At 37.2% G+C, this 20,580-nt stretch overlaps 1 protein-coding gene across 1 annotated transcript in view; it reads left to right on the forward strand.

The window, feature by feature from the left end:
* GPR158 (G protein-coupled receptor 158) overlaps positions 1–20,580 on the forward strand; it is a 441,872-nt gene that overhangs the window by 216,167 nt on the left and 205,125 nt on the right. The window contains 1 exon segment of the mRNA XM_043967006.1: positions 3,959–4,164. Within this exon segment, the coding sequence (XP_043822941.1) occupies positions 3,959–4,164 (206 nt within the window).

Genomic DNA, 20,580 nt, shown 5'->3' on the forward strand with positions numbered 1-20,580 from the left:
ATGGTCATACCCAAAAGAATGAATCTAGAAAGAGATAGCTTAAAGTCAGTTTCCTACTCTTGTTCCTTAAAAACGTGATTCTGTTTATGTCCCAAGAGGAAAGAGACATAGAATTAATGTACTTGCAAAGAAAGTAGTTGTGCAGATATGTTTTAAGCCTAAAAAGTTGTATTATGGGTGATCTGTGTAAGAAGAGAACCATGTTTATTTTAGATTGCTTTTGTATCTACATATTTTCTCTATTATCTATCAATCATCTAGTTATCATCTATCTGTCACATTATCTGTTTAATCTGTGTGTAGGTCTTCTTCTCTCTCCTTACAGAATGTATTCCTCTTAAGGGCAGCAAAAGTTTGATTTAAACATCAGAAATTGTAACCCCCACATTTGACAATCTCTAGTCTACAGCCAGCATTTAATAGTAATTGATTGATTGATGCTCATTGTAGAAAAGGGGAAGCTGAGGAAGAGACAAATCTGATCAAATTTGCTTGAATGCTCACTTGCAGTTTGGGAGTGGTGATTTTTTTCTTCCATTATGCAATAATATAAGAGGGTGGGATGCCTTTGAAGCAATGTCCAGGTAGTGATGGTACACTACTAGGATTGTGGAAGAGTCTAAGACCCTTACAAAGTTTTGAAGAATTTGGGGATGTGAATGATGTTATTGTGTGTTTTGTAAGTATTATTATGTTTATTGTGTGGAAAAGGAGAAATGACTCACAAGATCTATTCTGAATAAGCCAGGGTCCAGGCCATCATTTCTTGGTGAGGTTATAACTGATGCTATGTTAATAAAACTGCTTTTAGATTGGTCTCTCTGACCTTCCCCCTTCCCCCCAGCCCATACTCAATTAGGCTGAGAAGTGGACATCTATAGTTGACCTCCACATGAACTTTCCAGAACCTCAGCTATTGAGATTGGCTAATTTTACACCCTCAAAAACCAAAGACATTGGATTTTGGAAATAATAATAGCTAGCATTTAAATAGTACCTTAAGACTTGCAAAACTTACTTGATCCTTTAAAACCTTATGATGTAGGTGCTATTATTAGCTCCATTTAATAGATGGGAAACTGAGGTTGATAGAGGTTAAGTGACTTGCACAGGTTCACATGATTAGTGAGTGAGACAGGACTGTTTGCTTATCAGCTGTTTTATTCAAAGATAATAGGTATATAGACATATAGTGGGGACTAGAAATTATACTGAGAGGGAACTATTTTTATTTATATCTTTGACACAGAAGTAGGAATCTAGGGAAGGGATGATTTTTTTTCAGGAATGAATTACCAAAAAACTTTAAATAGGAAGAAGAAAATATTCTATCAGTGCATTTTTCATTCAAAGGTCTGCAAAGGCCTGATATGATACTTCTAAAGTCTGAGAAAAATACAAAGGAAATTAAAGCTGTTGCTAGAGGCTGACTAGTATTATTAAAATAAAAAATGTCTTTGTTTGGGTGAAATGCTATAAACACTGGGGATTGACTCTAGGATTCACTCAGAACCTTGTGGTGAAAATGGCAGGGAGGGTGCCGCATGAGGAGACCGGCCAATTTTACATCTCAAGTGACAGAGATCAAATTTCTAGGCTATACTTTACACATAAAAATGAGCAAAACTTTTTTTAAAAAATTCTCAAATAGGCCATGATATCTTTCCACCTCTTATACCCTGGCAATTCCTTGCTGAGCTTTCTTTATTATCCAAGGGAACAGCCCAAGATGAACATAAGTGAAAGTGAACATTGAATCTCTGTTTTGCCTCCAGATGATGCAGGGTCAACTGGGTTCCAACCAGGAGCCCTACATGGAAATGGAAGTCTATGCAAATGCAGAGTAAACCCAATGTGAAACATAGCATACAACTTGTAATGTCACTGAGAATGTTAAATATGAAAAATATTAGGAAAGGTGGAGATGTCAAATAATACAAAGCAAGGAAAAATGGCTTAAGAATATAAAAAATGGAGAAAACATGACCCTGTGTCCTTCCCAATGGTCCTTTTAAATTTTCTATAAATATACTCAGTGCCTGGCTCTGGCCTCAGCACATGATAAGTATTAAGTTCCTGTTGGATCAAATTGGTCATTCCCATTTTAATGTCCCTAACTCTCCAGTGGACTCTACCCCATCGGAATCCTAAACTCTGATAGGCGAGCTTTTTGCCCTATCTTGCAGGGGGTCAGGCCTCTATGACACCTCCTGAAGTATCTTCCTGCTCACTTTCTAGATCCTGTGTGTGTGTGTGTGTGTGTGTGTGTGTGTGTGTATGTGTGATATTCCCCCATTAGAATATAAGTCTTTAAGTGTGAGGTCTCTCTTTCTTCTTGTTGTATGTTTACTACCAGCATTTACCACAATGCCTGGCATGTAGTAAGCACTTTAAAATGCATTCTCTCTCTCTCTCTCTCTCTCTCTCTCTCTCATCTGTCTGTCATCCATCCATCTATCTATTCATCTATTAATCTATCATCCATTATACATCCATCCATCTATCTATCTATCAATCTATTCAAAATTCTTTGTACTTTTAGTTATGGATTTGCTTATCTCCTGAAGTGTCCATGGATTTTAGAAAGTCATTGTTGTAGAGTTGGGGTCATGCCTACAAAAATGCAAGAAAGGCAAATTTGGCTTTGTTTGCAAAACATCAGTGAGCCAGGGTATTTTCAGGTGCATTAAACTCTTAGAAAAAGGAACAAATACAGGAAAATACATGCATATTGGAGCTTCATTTTAAAAACAATTTCCAGAGCATGGTCTTTACTCAGTGAATATTCATCCCAATCTCTGGTATCTCCCCATGTAACACCAGTACCTTGCAGTTTCAAACATTCTGATACAAAGTAATTTTTATTATATACAATTGCAGGAAAGGGACAAGGAGAAGAGCATATGTTAAACATGGAAAATAGAGGGAATTACTATTATTGAAAAAAATTATTATTCTACTTTTAAATGTTAAAACATTCTTGGAACTACTAAATGCTCTAAGGTTCTATTGTGTGTTATATTTGCTACAGACACATTTCTGTGTATGTTTCATGCAAAGTGTTTTTGAATATTTGATATTAATGAACTATGTAGGATACCAGTTAAAACCAGTTAAAAGCTTCACTGCTTATTGGATCAAGACTAGAATTTGTTAGATAACTGAGATACAAGAATCTGTATTCTGAGGATCAATAGCAGTCAGTTATAGTCGGGAAGTGTTCTTTGGGAAAGCAAAGGGGGGAATTATATGAATAGTCCATAAGTATGGACTGTGCTCTCGGCAAGGGATACACCATCATCAGGCAATTGCATAGTGAACAAGTGTTGATTAAGTACCATTTTATCCAATTTAGAACTAATGAACTTAGTTGATGGCATTTTTTTCTGAATTAAAGAGCAATCAAAGCTTCCTTTCAGATTCAGTGCCATGTAGGTCAAGGAGCTCCAGCAGCATGGGATATTCTTGGCTGCAATGTGGGCATAATCGGCTCCCTTACTTACTCCCTGCTCTTGATCAGTTGGTTAATAAGCATTCATTCACTGATAAACAATAAATGTTTGATGAATGAATGAATGAATGAGCAAGTAAATACTAAATATCTAGTCTCTCCCAGGCCTTGGATAGGAAGGACTCTGGGAGGAAAGAATGTCTTGCAACATCCTTTCCTTGGGAATTTTCTTTCCTTTGTTGCATGTTGCCAATCATCTTCACTCACTCTGGAAACCCATTTGAAGACAACTGGGAGACAATGAGAAAACCCAGATTTGGTCTATTTAAAATAATAATGAAAAATGAATTCTTTTAGGGTGAAACTCCAGAGTGTTCTTGGGGAGTAGCATGCCTGATTTTGGTCTTAATGGATAAGAAGGGGCAGGAATGAAGGGGTGGAAAACTTGGGTTCCCTTGCTAACTTGATCTGCCATACTGCTAACTCTGTCTCTTCTGGAACTTTCAGATCATCATTTTCCTGGGGATGAGAAGCTGGAGGAAGTCCACATCTGCTTGCCATGCAGGGAAGGCTGCTCCTTTTGTGCTGATGACAGACCTTGCTCTGCCCAAGAGGACAAGTATTTACGGCTGGCCATTCTCTCCTTCCAAATCCTGTGTATGCTGCTTGATTTCATTAGCATGTTGGTTGTCTACCACTTTCGCAAAGCAAAGGTACTTGGAAATACCCATGGAGCAATCCATATGGGGGACTGGTAGTTGGGGAGGCAGAGAAGTGTAGGGGCATGTCCCAGTATCTTATATATCTTTTGCTTCCCAGTATTTTACAACAAAGCACATCAATTCTTTCCCCTTTCTTTTTATTCAGTTGTTTTCAATTCTGTCCAACTCCTCATGACTCCATTTGGGATTTTCTTGACAAAGATACTGGAGTGGTTTGCCATTTCCTTTTCCAGCTCATTTTACACATGAGGAAACTGAAGCAAACAGGGTTAAGTATCTTGCCCAGGGTCACATAGCTAGTGGGTGTTTGAGGCCAGATTTGAACTCAGAGAGATGAGTCTTCTTGGCTCTAGGCCTGGCACTCTATCTACTGCACCACCAGCTGCTCCTTTCCCTTTCTTACAATACCACATACAATTGGACTGATTTAGGCATCCTTCCTTTTACTTACCAGCCGGAATATGATTAATGCAATAATATTTCATTAATTCCTTAAAGTCTTATTGTCTTAAGCATTTACCCATATTTAACAAGAACTGGATTGCTTCAGACCCCAAAAGACTTCCCTCTCTTTTGGGCCATAGTTCAAATCTGGTCTCAGTCACTTACAAGGTAAGTGATCTTAGGCAAGCCACTTAACCTCTGCTGGTCTCAGTTTTCTGAACTATAAAATGGGGATAATGGCACCTGCCTTGCAGGGTTGTTGTGAGACTCAAATTAGATAATATTTTCAAAGTGCCTAACATATTGCCTGGCACATAGTAGGTCTATTTAAAATGCTCATTTCCTCCTGCTTCCCTCTAAAGATAATGTCATTTCTAGAGAAATACTTCTGAGTATATGTTTAATATTTAGGGAAGTGAAGGGAAAAATCATTTATTATTAAGATTTATTGATTGATTGTATATTGTTAAATGCCTATTATTTGCTAGATACTATGCTACATGCATTACAAATATGTTCTCATTTGATCCCCACAACTCCATGTGTATACACACAAATGCATATATGTATATTAATAGCCCTTTATATATTATTTATATATTCAGTGCATACTGGCTGGCATGTTCAGTGAAATAAGGCCATGATGGATTATTCCACCCAAGTAAATAACTAACATTTTCACTTGTGAAAAGCAATCGGTGTGTTTCTCATCCTTTCTTTTTTTATATGAACATTTTATTATTTTCCAGTTACATTTAGAGATAGTTTTCAACATTTGTTTTTATAAGATTTACAGTTTCAAATTTTTCTCCCTCCCTCCCCCCTCCCCAAGACAGCAAATAATATGATATTGGTTATATATGTACAATCACGTTAAACATATTTCTGCATTAGTTATGTTATGAGAGAAGAATCAGAGCAAAAAGGAAAAACCTCAAAAAATAAAAACAACAACAAAAACCCCAATAGAAATAGTATGGTCCAATCTGCATCTAGATTCCACAGTTGATGGTTTTTTCCGGATTTGGAGAGCATTTTCCATCATGAGTCCTTTGGAACTATCTTGGACCATGGTATTGCTGAGAAGAATCAAGTCTATCACAGTTGACCAACACGTAATGTTGTTGATACTGTGTACAATGTTCTCCTGGTTCTGCTCATCTCACTCATCATCAGTTCATGTAAGTCCTTCCAGATTTCTCTGAAATCCGCCTGCTCATCATTTCTTTTAGCACAATAATATTACATTACATTCATATAGCACAACTTGTTCAGCCATTCCTCAATTGATGGGGATTCCCTCAATTTCCAATTCCTTGCCACCACAAGCAGAACAACTATAAATATTTTTGAGCATATGGGTCCTTTTCCCTTTTTTTATGATCTCTTTGGGAAAAGACCTAATAAGTGGTATTGATGGGTCAAAGGGTATGCATAGCTTTATAGCCCTTTGGGCATTGTTCCAAACTGCTCTCCAGAATGGTTGGATCAATTCACAGCTCCACCAACAATGCATTAGTGTTCCAATTTTTCCACAACTTCTCCAACAACTATTTCTCATCCTTTCTTTAGGAACTCACTGAGCCATCACTAAAGATGGTACCTGGATAATTATGTACTTTGAGCATCTGTATTTTGGGAAGATGTATTTGGAGAATTTGGGGAGATCTTGCTCTAGTGTCTTAGATAATAGTAATCCCAGATAGTACTCTTATTGACTTTTCTGGATATTAACCAATGGGATCTTTTCTGGGGACATGTAGAACAAGATGAACAATAAGCCTGTGGTTGTAACTCTCTGGAGTATGCTTGCCACCATAGGTATTTGCATATCATGGAAATGAGCAGCTCTCTAAATAGCATTGTCCAGCCAGTCACTCTTTTTGTAAACTTTGGGGCCTTTGTCAGTTAGAACAGAGCTTCTTAAACTTTTTCTACTCCCGACCCCTTTTTGCCCAAGAATTTTTACGTGATGCTGGGTATATAGGTATATACTGTTGTCAAATTTTTCATGACCTCCACATTCACTTATATGATCCCATATGGGGTTGTGACCCACAGCGTAAGAAGTTTTGGGTTAGAATAGTGAGAGTCTTTTTAGAATAAATAAAAATTCTAAATCTAAAAAAAAAACCCTAAAATTCTGGGAGAAAATAGCAGTCAAAAGTTTTCTTCCCTCTGCCCTACTGAATTTATTATAGTCTTTCATTGTTTTTGAAAATGGTTCAAATTGATTCAAATTATAAAGCTCTTTGAATTTAGGAAGTATTTCCATTATGGAGAAAAACTCTTGGAATTGGCATCTATGATGGACCCTAATGTTAATATAAGAGAACTCCCCTGAGAAGCAATGAGGTTTTTCCCATTATGTAAATGATATAGACTTTTAATAGCTATCTTAAATAGACAGTATCATTACCAGATGCATGCAGGGGTAAATTAAAATTAGGTTCTCAGCTGCTTAGGAAGTGCAAATTGTTGTTCATTTAATGAAGACTCGCCCTTCATTTATCTCTATCTATCTATCTATCTATCTATCTATCTATCTATCTATCGATCTATCGATCTATCGATCTATCGATCTATCGATCTATCGATCTATCGATCTATCGATCTATCGATCTATCGATCCACCCATTTATTTATTCATTCATCTTTTTATCTATTTATCTATCTATTCATTAATTAGTTTGTTTATTCAATTATTCATTCATTCATTTATCTATTCATCCATTCACTCATTAATTAATTAATTTATTCATTTATGCACCCACTTGCTCATTTATTTATTTATTCACTCATTCATTCATTCATTTAACTGTCCATCCATTCATTCATTTATTTATTATTCACTTATTCATTTATTTGTTCTTTCATTAATTTATTTATTTATGTATTCCTTTGCAACAAAATACATGTTAAATTTTATACAGTCTTGTAAAGTGACTAACAGGTGACAGGTGGGAAAAAATTAATCCAGTATTGCCAGGGTCAACATTGTATAATACAGGGCGTATATTGGAGTTGGCAGACCTAGGTTCAAATTTCAGCGCTGCTATTACTACTTTGTGACCTTGGACAAGTCACAACTTCTCCAGTTTCCAGTATCTTAACCTGTAAAATGAAATGAAGCCTTTGAGAGCTCGATACTATAATTAGATTTATTTTAAGCTTCTACTGAAGACTTACTATGTATGATTGTTTAGATTACTGAGATGACCTGTGTTCTTGAAAGTTATGCCAGAGGGCTGGTAAGGCTTATATCTCTTCCAGATGGGCTATGTGCTTGGTATAAAGAGATCAGCCATAGGTAGGGGAAGAAGAATGGGGGAATGAGAGTGATTTGTTAAATTTAGAGTTTAGCCACCAATGGGGTGTGGACCAGGTGATGATTTTTTGTGACTGCAGCAATTCATAAAGACCCCCTTCATATGGGATAGATGGAGTTGCATTAAATTCCATTCTGTCAGTATTTATTAAGTCCCTGGTGGGAAAAGTAAAAAACATGAATGAAATTACAGATCTTTGAGGCATTAAAGAAGTTTCATTTGGGGAGGAGAGAAATGTGCAATGATTAGCTGTATGATTGAATAAATCAACTGACTTCTCTGGCTCCTAGATTTCTCATCTCTGAAAAGAGGAGGTTGGGTGAAATGTTCTCTGAATTCCTTTCTGAGGCTAAAAGACATTTGACTACTTTGATAAATACTTCCCTCTGACTTCATTTAAAAGTCTTCATCCTGTAGGTAACTCCTAGTTGATTTAAAATAGAAATCTATTCATGACAACTTGGGATTGAAGGCCTGGAGTCAGATAATAGCATATAGAAGTCTTAATTGCCTAAGCTGTAAAGTGGGGATAATAGGGAACTGGAGGGAAGGGAGTATTTATTATTATTGATGAATGTTTACTTATTGATTATTGAGCACCTATTATGTTCTTGAAACTGTGCTAAGCATTTTACAAATATTATCTCATTTTATCTTTACAACAGCTCTGTTAGGTGGGTGCTGTTATCCTCATTTGATCATTGAGGAAACAGCCAAACAGTGGTTAAGTGACTTGCCCAGGGTCATATAGCTGTTAAGTGTTTAAGGCTGGATTTGAACTCAGGCCTTCCTGACTTTAGACCCTGCACTCTCTCCACTGTGCTACCTAGCTGCCTACATTGCCTAATTCACAATAACATTCTGAATAAAATGCCTTGTAAAATTTAGAGCACTATATATCTTCTAAATTTTGGCTAAATATGATAGATACATTAATGACATGCGTTTATCCCAGTAGCCTTGGATGAAAGATGTGTCAGTAAATTGTAGATAGAGAATTGTGTCTTTTGAGAAAAGGAGGTGTTCTGGCAAAGTAATTATTTTGTAAGGAAAAGAATATTTGTATTTTTATTTATAAGATGTTGGTATTAAATATTTTGAAATTATTTCTACAGGTTTTATACCACATGTTATGACACTTAACATATTTTCTATTAGTTATTCAGAAGCAAGTGCATGATTTCTAACAACTTAATAATGTTAGGTGTTAGCACAATTTATTTCTGGACTAGATGTTGAATAAAAGGGACATATACTGTGAGCAATAGCAATTTATTACATTTCTGAAAATAATCTTTTCCTGGGCTTCTTCTGAGTTAATTTAACACTTTCTTTTCGAGTTTACAAGTTAAAAAAAATGATTTGATTGTGACAAAAAATGTGAACATGCCCTGTCTGCTTTGTCTTACTATTCTATTTTTTTTCACCAAGTAACTAGTTTTGTTTTTTGTTCTTAAATTAGGTCTTAATAGACAAAAAATCTGCCAACAGTGATCATTTATGGCTTGGAAAATGAGATTTTTAATACAATATGAGATTTAATTTTTCTTATTAATTTCTATAAAAGTAAATGATGACATTTTAATATCCACTCTAATGACACAGATGGAGATGCCAACATTTTCCACTAATAGGTTTATAATTTGTTTTGTATTTCAATGAAACAATGAAATGATTTTGCTAACCCGATATCCTCCTTTGTCCTAAGTAATATGCACCATAATTTGTGTGTACTATTTCACTATTAAGATTGTTTCCTTTTGTTTATCTTTACCTTTTCTTTTTGAGTTATTCAAACTCAAAAGCAGTAAGGAAGTGGGACAATAGATTCCAGGAGGGGTAGGAATATTTGGATAGAAGGAATAAACTTGTTCTGGGGATAGGACAAGTATGAATGGTACAAGCAATAACTTTCATTCTGCTCCAACAGAATGAATGTGGCAGTGCTGACCTTGACATGATGCTGAAGTCCACTCTCCACTCTCTTTTAGGACTAAAGAAGTGGAGGGTTTTGATTATCCTAACCAAGAACTAGGTAGTAATTGCTATTCATTGACCCATCCCTGTAGCTCCAGCTGTTAGAACATAAGCTAAGTAAAACTCCAGGTAAGAAGGCTGACATCTCTTTTGGGACTCCAGCTGGTGAAGCTGTTGGCAGGGAGGTAGTGAATTTTGGAAAGGTGATTCCAAGTGTGGAATTCTGGTATTTCTATTTACATCAAAAACTCATGAGAGTAGGATTACCCAGACAATCTCAAACCCAAAAGAATTTGTACTCACTTTAATTAGGAAATCTATATACCATCGAGAAGGAGGTTTGTAGACGGATTGTTGTTTCTACCTCTGTGGTCTGCGAGCCCGAGACCTTCCCTAAAAAGGCAAACCTGACACCTTAAGAAGTTCTTAGTGTTCTAAGTCATCATCACCACCACCACCACCACCACCAACACATCTAAGATGTATGTTACCTACAGCTCTAGCCTCCACCTCTATTTAGAACTGAGGGTCCCACTCTTGGCTCTGGTTGATGAGCATCTCACTTTATCATGCCCTGTTCTAGGCTTAACCATGCCCCTTTCTGATGATCTCTGTGCCACATATAGCCTGTCATTCTTTCCCCCTTCCACCGTTCTATCCATTCTTTCCAACTCTATCTCTGAGAGCGGAAATCAAACTAAAATAGTAATCAGACCAAATTCTCAGTAAGGACATCTCAATTAATTTCCCCATTGCACCAATAACTGTACTCTCTGACTTTCCTCATTTCCCCCATTCCTTTTTAAAATACAATAAAGTTGTGGCCTCAGACACTTGACACTTACTATCTGTGTGACCATGGGCAAATCACTTAACCCTCGTTGCCCTTAAAAAAAAAAAAGGAATAGTGGCAGCTAGGTGGTTCAGTGGATAAAGCACTGGCAATGGATTCAGGAGGACCAGAGTTCAAATCCAACGTCAGACACTTGACACTTCCTAGCTGTGTGACCTTGGGCAAGTCATTGCTCCACCAAAAAAAATACAATAAAGTTATCATTAAATTGCCCCCCTTTTTTCTTTCCTCCTAAAGATGGCTGCCATTAGATACATATATATACACACACATATGTGTATGTATGTATGTATGTATATATGTATACACACATACATACATATATAATAAAAGGATATATAGAATAATTTTACATATATATGTGTATATTTATGTAAAATTATTCCATATATCCTCCTATTTATCAGCCCTTTTTCTGGATGCAGATAGCGTCTTTCTTCATATATCCTTTACAGTTAATTTGACTATTTATAATAGTCAAAATGACTTATTTGCTCAAAGTGATTTTTTTTTTCAGGACAGTGTGGGTTAAGTGACTTGCCCAGGGTCACACAGCTAGGAAGTGTCAAGTGTCTGAGGCTAGATTTGAATTCAGGTCCTCCTGAGTTCAGGGCCAGTGCTCTATCCACTGTGCCACCTAGCTGTCACAAAGTCATTCTTAAAACAATAAGTTGATCCTTGGACCAGAGGCCAGTAGCCTATTGCCAGGCCTGTACATGAAGCCTTTTTTGATCGAATACACCTACCACAGCCTTTGTTCTACTGGCATCACCCTCAGCAAGCCACAGTTATCTCTGCATCACAGTGAGGCAGCAGGACTTGAGCAGAGTTGGAGTTTCTAGCTGAACATGAAATATACTTTTATTTACTAAGTAAAATTCTGCCAATATAAAAAGGGGCACTGTTTTATTGATTAAAGGATAATTGAACTCTCCGAAAGGAGGACTTGTTAAACTCGTTAAATTTTGAAATTGTTATTTTTAAGTCCTGCATACATTAGGTGGTCTAATGGACATAGTGCTAGACTTGAAATCAGGAAGACCTGAATCTAAATCCAGTCTCAGACATTTGCTATCTATGTGACTCTGGGAAAGTCACTCTGCCTCAGTTTCCCCATTTGTATATTTGAGATAATAATAGCACCTACCATGCAGGATTGAAGTGAGGATAAAAGAAGATATTATTTTTAATTTTCTTTCCAAACAGCACAGTAATCAAATATATAAATGCTATCAATTAGCAATCATTTAAAACATTTATTTAATAATTTATCCATTTATTTGATTATTGATGTTTTTATTCAGTCATTTGTTCAGTCATTAATTTATTTACTTATCCATCTATTTGTTTATTTACTTTCTTTTGGGGGGGGCAATGAGGGTTAAGTGACTTACCAAGGATCACACAGCTAGTTAGTGTCAAGCTTCTGGGGCTGGATTTGAATTCAGGTCCTCCTGAATCCAGGGCCGGTGCTTTAACCACTGTGCCACCTACCTGACCCCTCTTACAGATTCTTAAAGTTAGGACTAGCCAAAGCCATGGCTTAGAAAGGCAAGTGCTAATTCTTTGCATAAGGAATGAACATTTGAAATGGAGAAGGCAAAAATCAAACAAAATTCTTTAGTTGTGTTATTTGCTATTAAAAAAACCCACCTTGGTTTTAATTGTCTTTCCTTCTTATTTTTGAAAACTTTTCTCTGGACTATATTCTAATCAGGACAGGGCTTCCAACCCTGAAGGTTTATGAATTTTGTTCCTGGGAGCTTGTGCCAAAGTTAGCTGCCAGATGTTCACTTGCATTTTCTCTGCATGCCTCTTAGAGAAGAGGATAAAGAGGATACAGCTAAGATGGTTGGTGCCCCCAGCTGCCCCCCCCCCAAGTTGCTCTTTAGGTTTTATGTTGGATTTTAGTCCTATGACAGATACATCCAGTTTTCTGTCTCATTATGAGGAGGAAGCATGGTATAGTAGAAAGGTGACTAGAATCAGAGGAGATGAATTCTAGAATCAGAATCCCATATCTTCTTTCTACCAGTATGACATTAGATGAATCACTAAATCTCTGAGCCTCAGTTTTCTTCATCTGCCATTGTTCAAAATATTTTTTGATCTCCTGGGAGCACAGTGGCTAACAAATAAGAGGCACTTACCAAATCCTTATGAAGTGGTTGATTGCCTTGAGCTTATCATTGTAATTCAGTCTTTTCAGTTGCGTCCTACTCTTTGTGACTTCATTGGGAGTTTTCTTGGCCAAGATATTGGAGTGGTTTGCCATTGCCTTCTCTAGTGTCTTAAGTGAAACAGAGGTTAAGTGACTTGCCCAGGGTGACACAGCTAGTAATATCTGAGACCAGATTTTAACTCAGATCTTCAAGTCTCTTCCTACTCTAAAGTGTAGTGGTCCTATGAAGTATTTATTTGAATGTCTTCTGTTTTCCTTAAAGTTTTTCATTTAGGACATAACTTTGAATAATGAGTTGGGACTGCACCCACCATATTATTGCCAAATAATCATCTCTAGCACTTAATATTTAGTGTTTTAAGAAGCCATGAATTCAACAGTATGAGCATTCCCTTCACTAATGCAAATTATAGCACCTTTGCAAACTGGTAGATAATCTTTGAGTATTGGCACAGTAGAAAAATTCATTACTTTGTGGTCAACGTGGTTTCTGGCTTTGCCAAACAGGTTGATTCTTGGGTAAGAGGTATACAATTTGCCTTTAAGTTATGCTTAAAACTTTTCAGTTTTTAAAGGACCTATAATCTACTGGCATAACCTTCAATAATTGAGGTTAACCTCCATGCCATGACGAGACTTTAGGGAAATAATTTTGTGACTCTAAAAATGGCAGCCTTAAAATTATAGGGATTAGTGTGACATAATTTAGAGAGAAACATATCCCAAATTATCAACCCACTTGGCTATTGTTCAAACATCATAATTTTACCCTTTGCCTCTTAAGAACACTTTATGAACTTCAGATACTCAAGGGATGATGAGGCACCTTTGGCCTGTTTCATAATTTTGCTCTGTGATCATTCTTCTTCCTAAAACATGACATCAATATCCAGGCGTTCTTCAGATTAGCACATGACATTTCCAATAGGGGTATGATTCTGGGGGCTGTCATCCCTTTGCAAGATCTGCTACCTTGTCCTCAAATATTTTGAGCTTGACATAATCTAAAATGTGTTGTGACAGGTGCTTTTCCCCAAATGCTTAAACCTAAGTGTATTTCAAATGAAATTTAGTACTTACAATCTGTATTCATTTTCCCTTTCTTTCCCCCAAAGGTATTCAGTTTAAGTTACTCTCAAAGTAATTTCATCTTTTTTGAAAGGTTCCACCCCCAAACCTCCCCCCCCCACCACCACATGCACGTGTGTGTACATTCATAGGCACATGCATGCACACACATTTATTTTCATCAATAAATTATCATTTTGCCAGTGTTAAATGGAGCAAAGCCCAAGAGAGTCCTGAATTCATTCTGGTAAGAGAAAGTTCTGAGTTTCAAATGCTATCTTTGCCTTTTTCAGAGCTCACTCACCTCATCTCTGTGTTGCAGATTTTATGTTGTTAAAAGCTATTTTTATTATTAGAAATTAGACATTTTAATCTATTCTGGTGACTAAGCATTCCATCGTCAGGGTGACAGAGAGAGCACAGCTTTGTTCTTCACTCAAAAATAAAGCAGGTAATTCTTTAGTTTAAACTTGTTTCAAATACAGGCAAATTTGGCGACAGACTGTGAAGAAATCAGTTCCAACCATTTTATAGAGATCATGTAGAATAGTAGAAAGAATTTTGGAATTGGAATTGTCAGTCTTTTGTTGGGATCCTGTTTCCAATACTGGATATCTGGTGTTTGACCATAGGCAAAACAAATAACCTTTTGGAGACTGAGTTTCCACATCTGTAAAATGGAATAATAATACTCATACTATCTGGTTTATAGAGTTGTAGGGGAAATGTTTTGTAATCCTTAAAGTGCTACATGAGAGATATCTTGGCATAGTGGATTCAAGTCTTGCCTCTGATACACTGCATATACCTGTGCAAATCACTTAACCTCTTAATTCTCCAGTAAGTCAATAAACGTTTATTAAGCACCTACTATATGCTGAGTACTGTGCTAAGCACTGAAGATACAAAGAAACAGGAAACAATCCAGGAGATCAGAATCTAAAAACATGTAAAAAGAAGCTAAAAATGGGGAGGGGAAGAAGGTACTTTGGGTGGGGGGATATTGAAGTCCTACAGACCAGATGATAAACTGGGACCCCTGCTTAAGTGGAGGATCTGGGAGGAGGTCTCCAGTGTTGATCCTCCACGCTCTCCAATCAGAGGGAGGATCCCTAGGGGTTACTGAAAAAGTGTGATTTTCAGAGTTGATCAGATCTTACAGGGTGATGAATTCCTGGAGACAATGATGAAGGCAACTCTCTGTGACTGTGCCTTGCAGAGAGAGATGTCCAAATGTGCTGGCAAAGGGAGTTTCTTCACTGAGTTTCCTACACTAATGTTATCATGGGTCTCCCATCTCCATCCCTATAGCACAACACAAATCTAAGTTGTCATCATCAGCACTAATGTTAATTATGGTTTTGTAGAAGACAGCCTGGTAAAGTTAATGGCCAATACAAAGATTGTTTGGATCTAATAACCTGAATGGAAATGACCAGATTTTCTCATTCCACTGACTGCCATGGCTTAAATTTAAATTCTTGTTAAGCATGCCATGCAGGGAGATGGGATATAGATACAATCCCTTTGGTATGCTTCTAAGTGTTTGAGATGCCATTTGAAGAGGAGTCATACTCCTTAGGGAAAGAAAGAGTGCCTATTATTCTGGAATTCATGCTCCATTTAGATGTCTATGCTAGATGGTGGCAACAATTCAAATTACAAATTATGGGGAGCATTCAGCATTTATAGACCACATAACAGATATCTCTATCTCTATTTCTATCTCAATCTTTCTCTCTCTTTCTTTCTCTCCATATTCATATTCATATCCATATCCATGTATGTATATATGTGTGTGTGTGTGTGTGTGTGTGTGTGTATACTGAGAACTGAAACTCCATCCTTTTCCTGAGAATTCTATGGTTCAGAAGTGTTTATTTTCATTCCAACAAAACTCAGTAGCATGTAGTCAGCCAGTCAACAAGCCTTTATTAAACACAAAGAAAGGCAAAATAAACAGCCCGTTCCATCAAGGAACTTAAATTCAAATTGGAAAGACAATAGGTAAAATTTTAGGTGCATCCAAGTGAGTTATTTTTTGTTAATGTATCCAAAGCTATATTTTTGTGGAATAAAAGTTTTGATGTAATACTTATCATTTGCATTTTTAAATGCTTTCAAAAAGCTCTCATCTTCCTTTTAAATATACATTCACTAATAATATGCAATAGTTTACATATTTCTAAAAGAGTCTTACCTATGTCTATTTTCAAAAACAAACCCTAGAATAGCCTGCTAAATAATAAAGTACTGATGTGGGCAATGAATGATGTTCGTGTTTATATAGGAATTCATTTCTCCTGAGGAAGTGTAAAAAATGTTACAAGTGCCCTTTTATTATGTGCTGATTTAAAAAACAATTTATAGGAATTTTCTCCTTTAAAGTCTCTAAATACATTTGCAATATTAATGTATATGAGGCTTCCTTCATCCCCATGGAAGAAGGAAAACAATAATTTTCAGAAACAAATGGAAAAATGGATGCCCTGAGATGTGCCCAAGAGCACACTGTGAACCATTGGTGACTCTTGTAATTAAAACAGAGTGATGTTCTCCAAACTAAGCAAATAAGACGTATTATATAATGGTGTAGCAGGGGTGTTTTGCTAGCTAATTATGAGGTGTCACTATAAAGTAATGAAATTCTGCAAGTGCTCTTTTTAACAAGCACACCAGAAATTTTACATCCTAATAAACAGAGGTCCCTCGGAATAGCTACTTTGGAATGTTCTACATATTTCCAGTGATGCTGGCATTACTCACAACATCTATTGGACTCTTTTATACCAAAGTAGCTGTCTATGGTCAGGTTCTTTTTCCTTTGCTTAATCCTTTGTGGGAATCATCATTGTTGTCAGTGTATAGGTGATGCAAGATGAACTGTGACTTTATGGTCACGCTTCACTTTTTATCCAAGCAGAAACATTCACTTTTATCATACATATTATCCTGACCCCCTCCAACACTCATCCTGGTCCTGAATGACTTTTCTATTCCTGAAAATTGAATCTACCCACAAAAGAAAAGATTCTCTCTCATGTAGGATAGTCAAAATAATGTATTATAAGTTCTGGATGCAGATCCCAATGAGAAGTCTCCAAAATATTTGCAGTCATGACAATATTATTGGAATCAATAAATAACCACACAAGCATTTTTCAGCAAACACTGGCCAGAGAAAAAAGCTATACGTATACACTGCTACTACTTTCCTCCTCCTCTTTCTGATTCCAAGATTCTCCTTCCCACAAAATCCCAGTCCTTCTTGTTACTCTTGACCTTCTAAGAATCTCTGAACTACTGGAAGCCATTACTTGCAGAAATTCCCCTCATCTCCTCTCACCTAACACACACCCTGATTCATATAGACAGGGAAAATAATCACCACTCTGATATCTGCTTCTTTGTCTGTCTTCTCTACTAGATTGCTTGTACCCTTGAAAGCCATTGGAGATCATGCTACCTATTCCCTTCAGATACAAGGTATCCAATCTCCCAGCCCAATAAAGATTCAGTGTAACCCCAACCTGTCCTCTCTCCAAATATGTTCCACTTCCAGCCTCTTTACCACTGTCCCAAAGTCTCTCCAGAGCTGTTTCAGTTTGCTGAAGATAGAGTCCCTACTGAAGGGAGAAGGGGAAGAGCATGTGGTACTCCCATTTAGAACTTTGAGCAAGTTTTCCCATAAAACTGAGGTCATTTCATCCAATTCTTTCATTTTACATATAAGGAAGCTCTGACCCAGAGAGATTAAATGATAGAACCAAAGGGATACAGGAAGGACACTGAGGGCTGGAATTCAAGCTCAGAACCCCAGATTCCAAACCCAGTGCTCTTTCCATGGTACCAAAAGGGTGGTAGCATTCCATCCAGCTTTTAGTACTATAATTCAACTACAGCATGAATTAAGCAAACTTGGACTTTAAAAAAATACACTCCAGTCTCAGACACTTGACACTTGCTAGCTGTGTGACCCTGGGCAAGGCATTTAACCCTCCTTGCCTGCCCCCCCCCCAACTTTCTCTGCCTCTCTGTCTCTCTGCCTCTCTCTCTCTGTGTCTGTCTGTCTGTCTCTATATCTATCTATATACACACACATTCCCTCTCTCCCTCCCCCCCCTCCAAATTTGTCTGAGCCAGAGACATTTGGCCTGCCTGCCTTGTTGGTGGAAAGTGCTATGTATACCAGGAAGTCTAATGTTCCCCTGTTCTCCATACCTTCCCAGAAGTGAAAGAATGAAGGGATCGAAGGGCCAACCATTGAGCTAATCATGCATAGCCAGCAGTCTATTGAGAAGCATTCCCTGGTCCTGAGTAAATAAAAGGATTACTAAGGTCCTCAAATGATATGCTATTAATAGCCAAAGATAGAATGCCTAAGTTCAAAAAATAGTAATACATGAATTCTGATCTCTTTAGCATGCCCTCAGCTGAAAATGCTATACCAGATTAGATCCCAGGAGAACAGAAATACAGTCAGATGGAGAAAGCCCTGTACAGAATACATCTGAAGTATTGTGTCTACTGCTGGGCATCACATTTTAGAAAGGAGGTTGTAAGATATACATGAAGAGGAAAGTGGGGCAGCTAGTTGTGTAGTGGATAGAGCACCAGCCCTGGATTCAGGAAGACCTAAGTTCAAATCTGACCTCAGACACTTGACACTTATTAGCTGTGTGATCCTGGGCAAGTCACTTAACCCCCATTGCCTCACTTAAATGAATAAATAAATAAATAAATAAATAAACAAACAGACCAAGAAATGGATAGACAGATAAAAACAAACAAACAAATAAATAAATAAATAGGAAAGCATCTGAGATGGTGAAGGGACATTAAACCCAGGTCTGAGCCCCTACCATGAGTCATTTTATTACCTAAAATATTATCATTCCCATATCCTCACATGGGAATAATAATAGAGCCTACCTCAGGGGTTGTTGAAGAGATCAAATGAGAAACATCTGTATAGAATTTTGTAAACATTAAAATGCTATAAAAGTAGGGGGCGGCTAGGTAGCACAGTGGATAAAGCACTGGCCCTGGATTCAGGAGGACCTGAGTTCAAATTTGGCCTCATATACTTGACACTTACTAGCTGTGTGACCCTGAGCAAGTCTCTTAACCCTCATTGCCCCACAAAAACAAAAAAAAAGTAAATAAAATTCTATATAAGTGCTAGGGTTGTTTTTGTTATTAAAGATGGATTTATATTAGTTAGTCAGCGGAGACCCCTAAGTGTGTACTAACTTTGTGTATTTACCCTATCACAGCACCTCAGAGGTAGAAGGAACCTGCATCCCTTTGTCCTTAACTTACATTGGCTGTTACCATGCTAAAACATGTAGCTTTGCCAATCCAAATCTTCCAACTACTTTTTTTTTTTTTTTTTTTTTTTTTTTTTTTTTTTTTTTTTTTTTGCGGGGCAGTGGGGGTTAAGTAACTTGCCTAGGGTCACACAGCTATTAAGTGTCAAGTAAACTCAGGTACTCCTGAATCCAGGGCTGATGCTTTAGCTACTGCGCCACCTAGCTGTCCCCACCCCCTCAACTACTTCTGAAAAACTACCAGCTTATTCTATGTTCACTAGACCTCCCTGTAGTCATCTATAACCCTGGTGATGATGTTTTTGATAATTAAAAAAACTAACAGTATGACTGTTTTGTATCCTAATATGAATGTATATTAAACATTTTGCTTTATAGTAATCTATTTTCTCTTGGGCCTTAGGCTCATGGTCCATGACTAATTTATAGTCCTTTTTAGCTGTTTCAGTGGTTTGGGGAGAGGATCTTGCTCAGCAAAAGTGTGAGTTGAAAGAATGTTGCCATCTTGTGTACTTTGGAATCTCTTAAATTCCTATTTAGGTCATTGTTTTAATTTTTTTAAATATTGACTGGTGATTTCATCATTTTAAGAGACTTGTGGTCAAGGAACCTCCTTTACCAACACAAGTTGGCAACTGTTCCATAACTTATCCTCTTCAAAAGCCCACAGTATTTCAAATTTAGACCTGGAAGAGATCATAGAGGGGTCAGTTAATATCAAAACACAAAAGGCAAAATATCTAAAATCAATAAAGAGTAGTATACAAACTCTCTCTCTCTCTCTCTCTCTCTCTCTCTCTCTCTCTCTCTCTCTCTGCTATAGCTAAACTATGATACTAAGAGGACAGTGGAATGTTACCATCCTTTTAGTATCAACATCAATTATTTTTCCTGATGAAGAAACTGAGGCCAAGGGAGGCAAAGTTGCCTGAAGCACTGAGAGGTTAGCAGATTCTCCCAAGGTCCCACATCCAGCACATATTCAATGTAGAACTTGAACCCAGGTTTTCCTGTCTCCAAAGTCTACTTTCCCTCTACCATACCTTGCTGCTTCTCTAGATGAGTGTTTCTTAAACCAGAATTCAGAAGATGATTCTCGAGGGTATGAGAGGTTGTTTGCTCTCTGTCATTGTCCCAAGACCATTAGCCGTCTTCTCTTTGGAGAGGCATTTTGTTCTCCTTGTGTGGTTTCAGAATAATAGTATTAGAGGGGACTTTGAAATC

Source organism: Dromiciops gliroides, chromosome 5, assembly GCF_019393635.1.
Source record: "Dromiciops gliroides isolate mDroGli1 chromosome 5, mDroGli1.pri, whole genome shotgun sequence".
Taxonomy (NCBI): domain Eukaryota; kingdom Metazoa; phylum Chordata; class Mammalia; order Microbiotheria; family Microbiotheriidae; genus Dromiciops; species Dromiciops gliroides.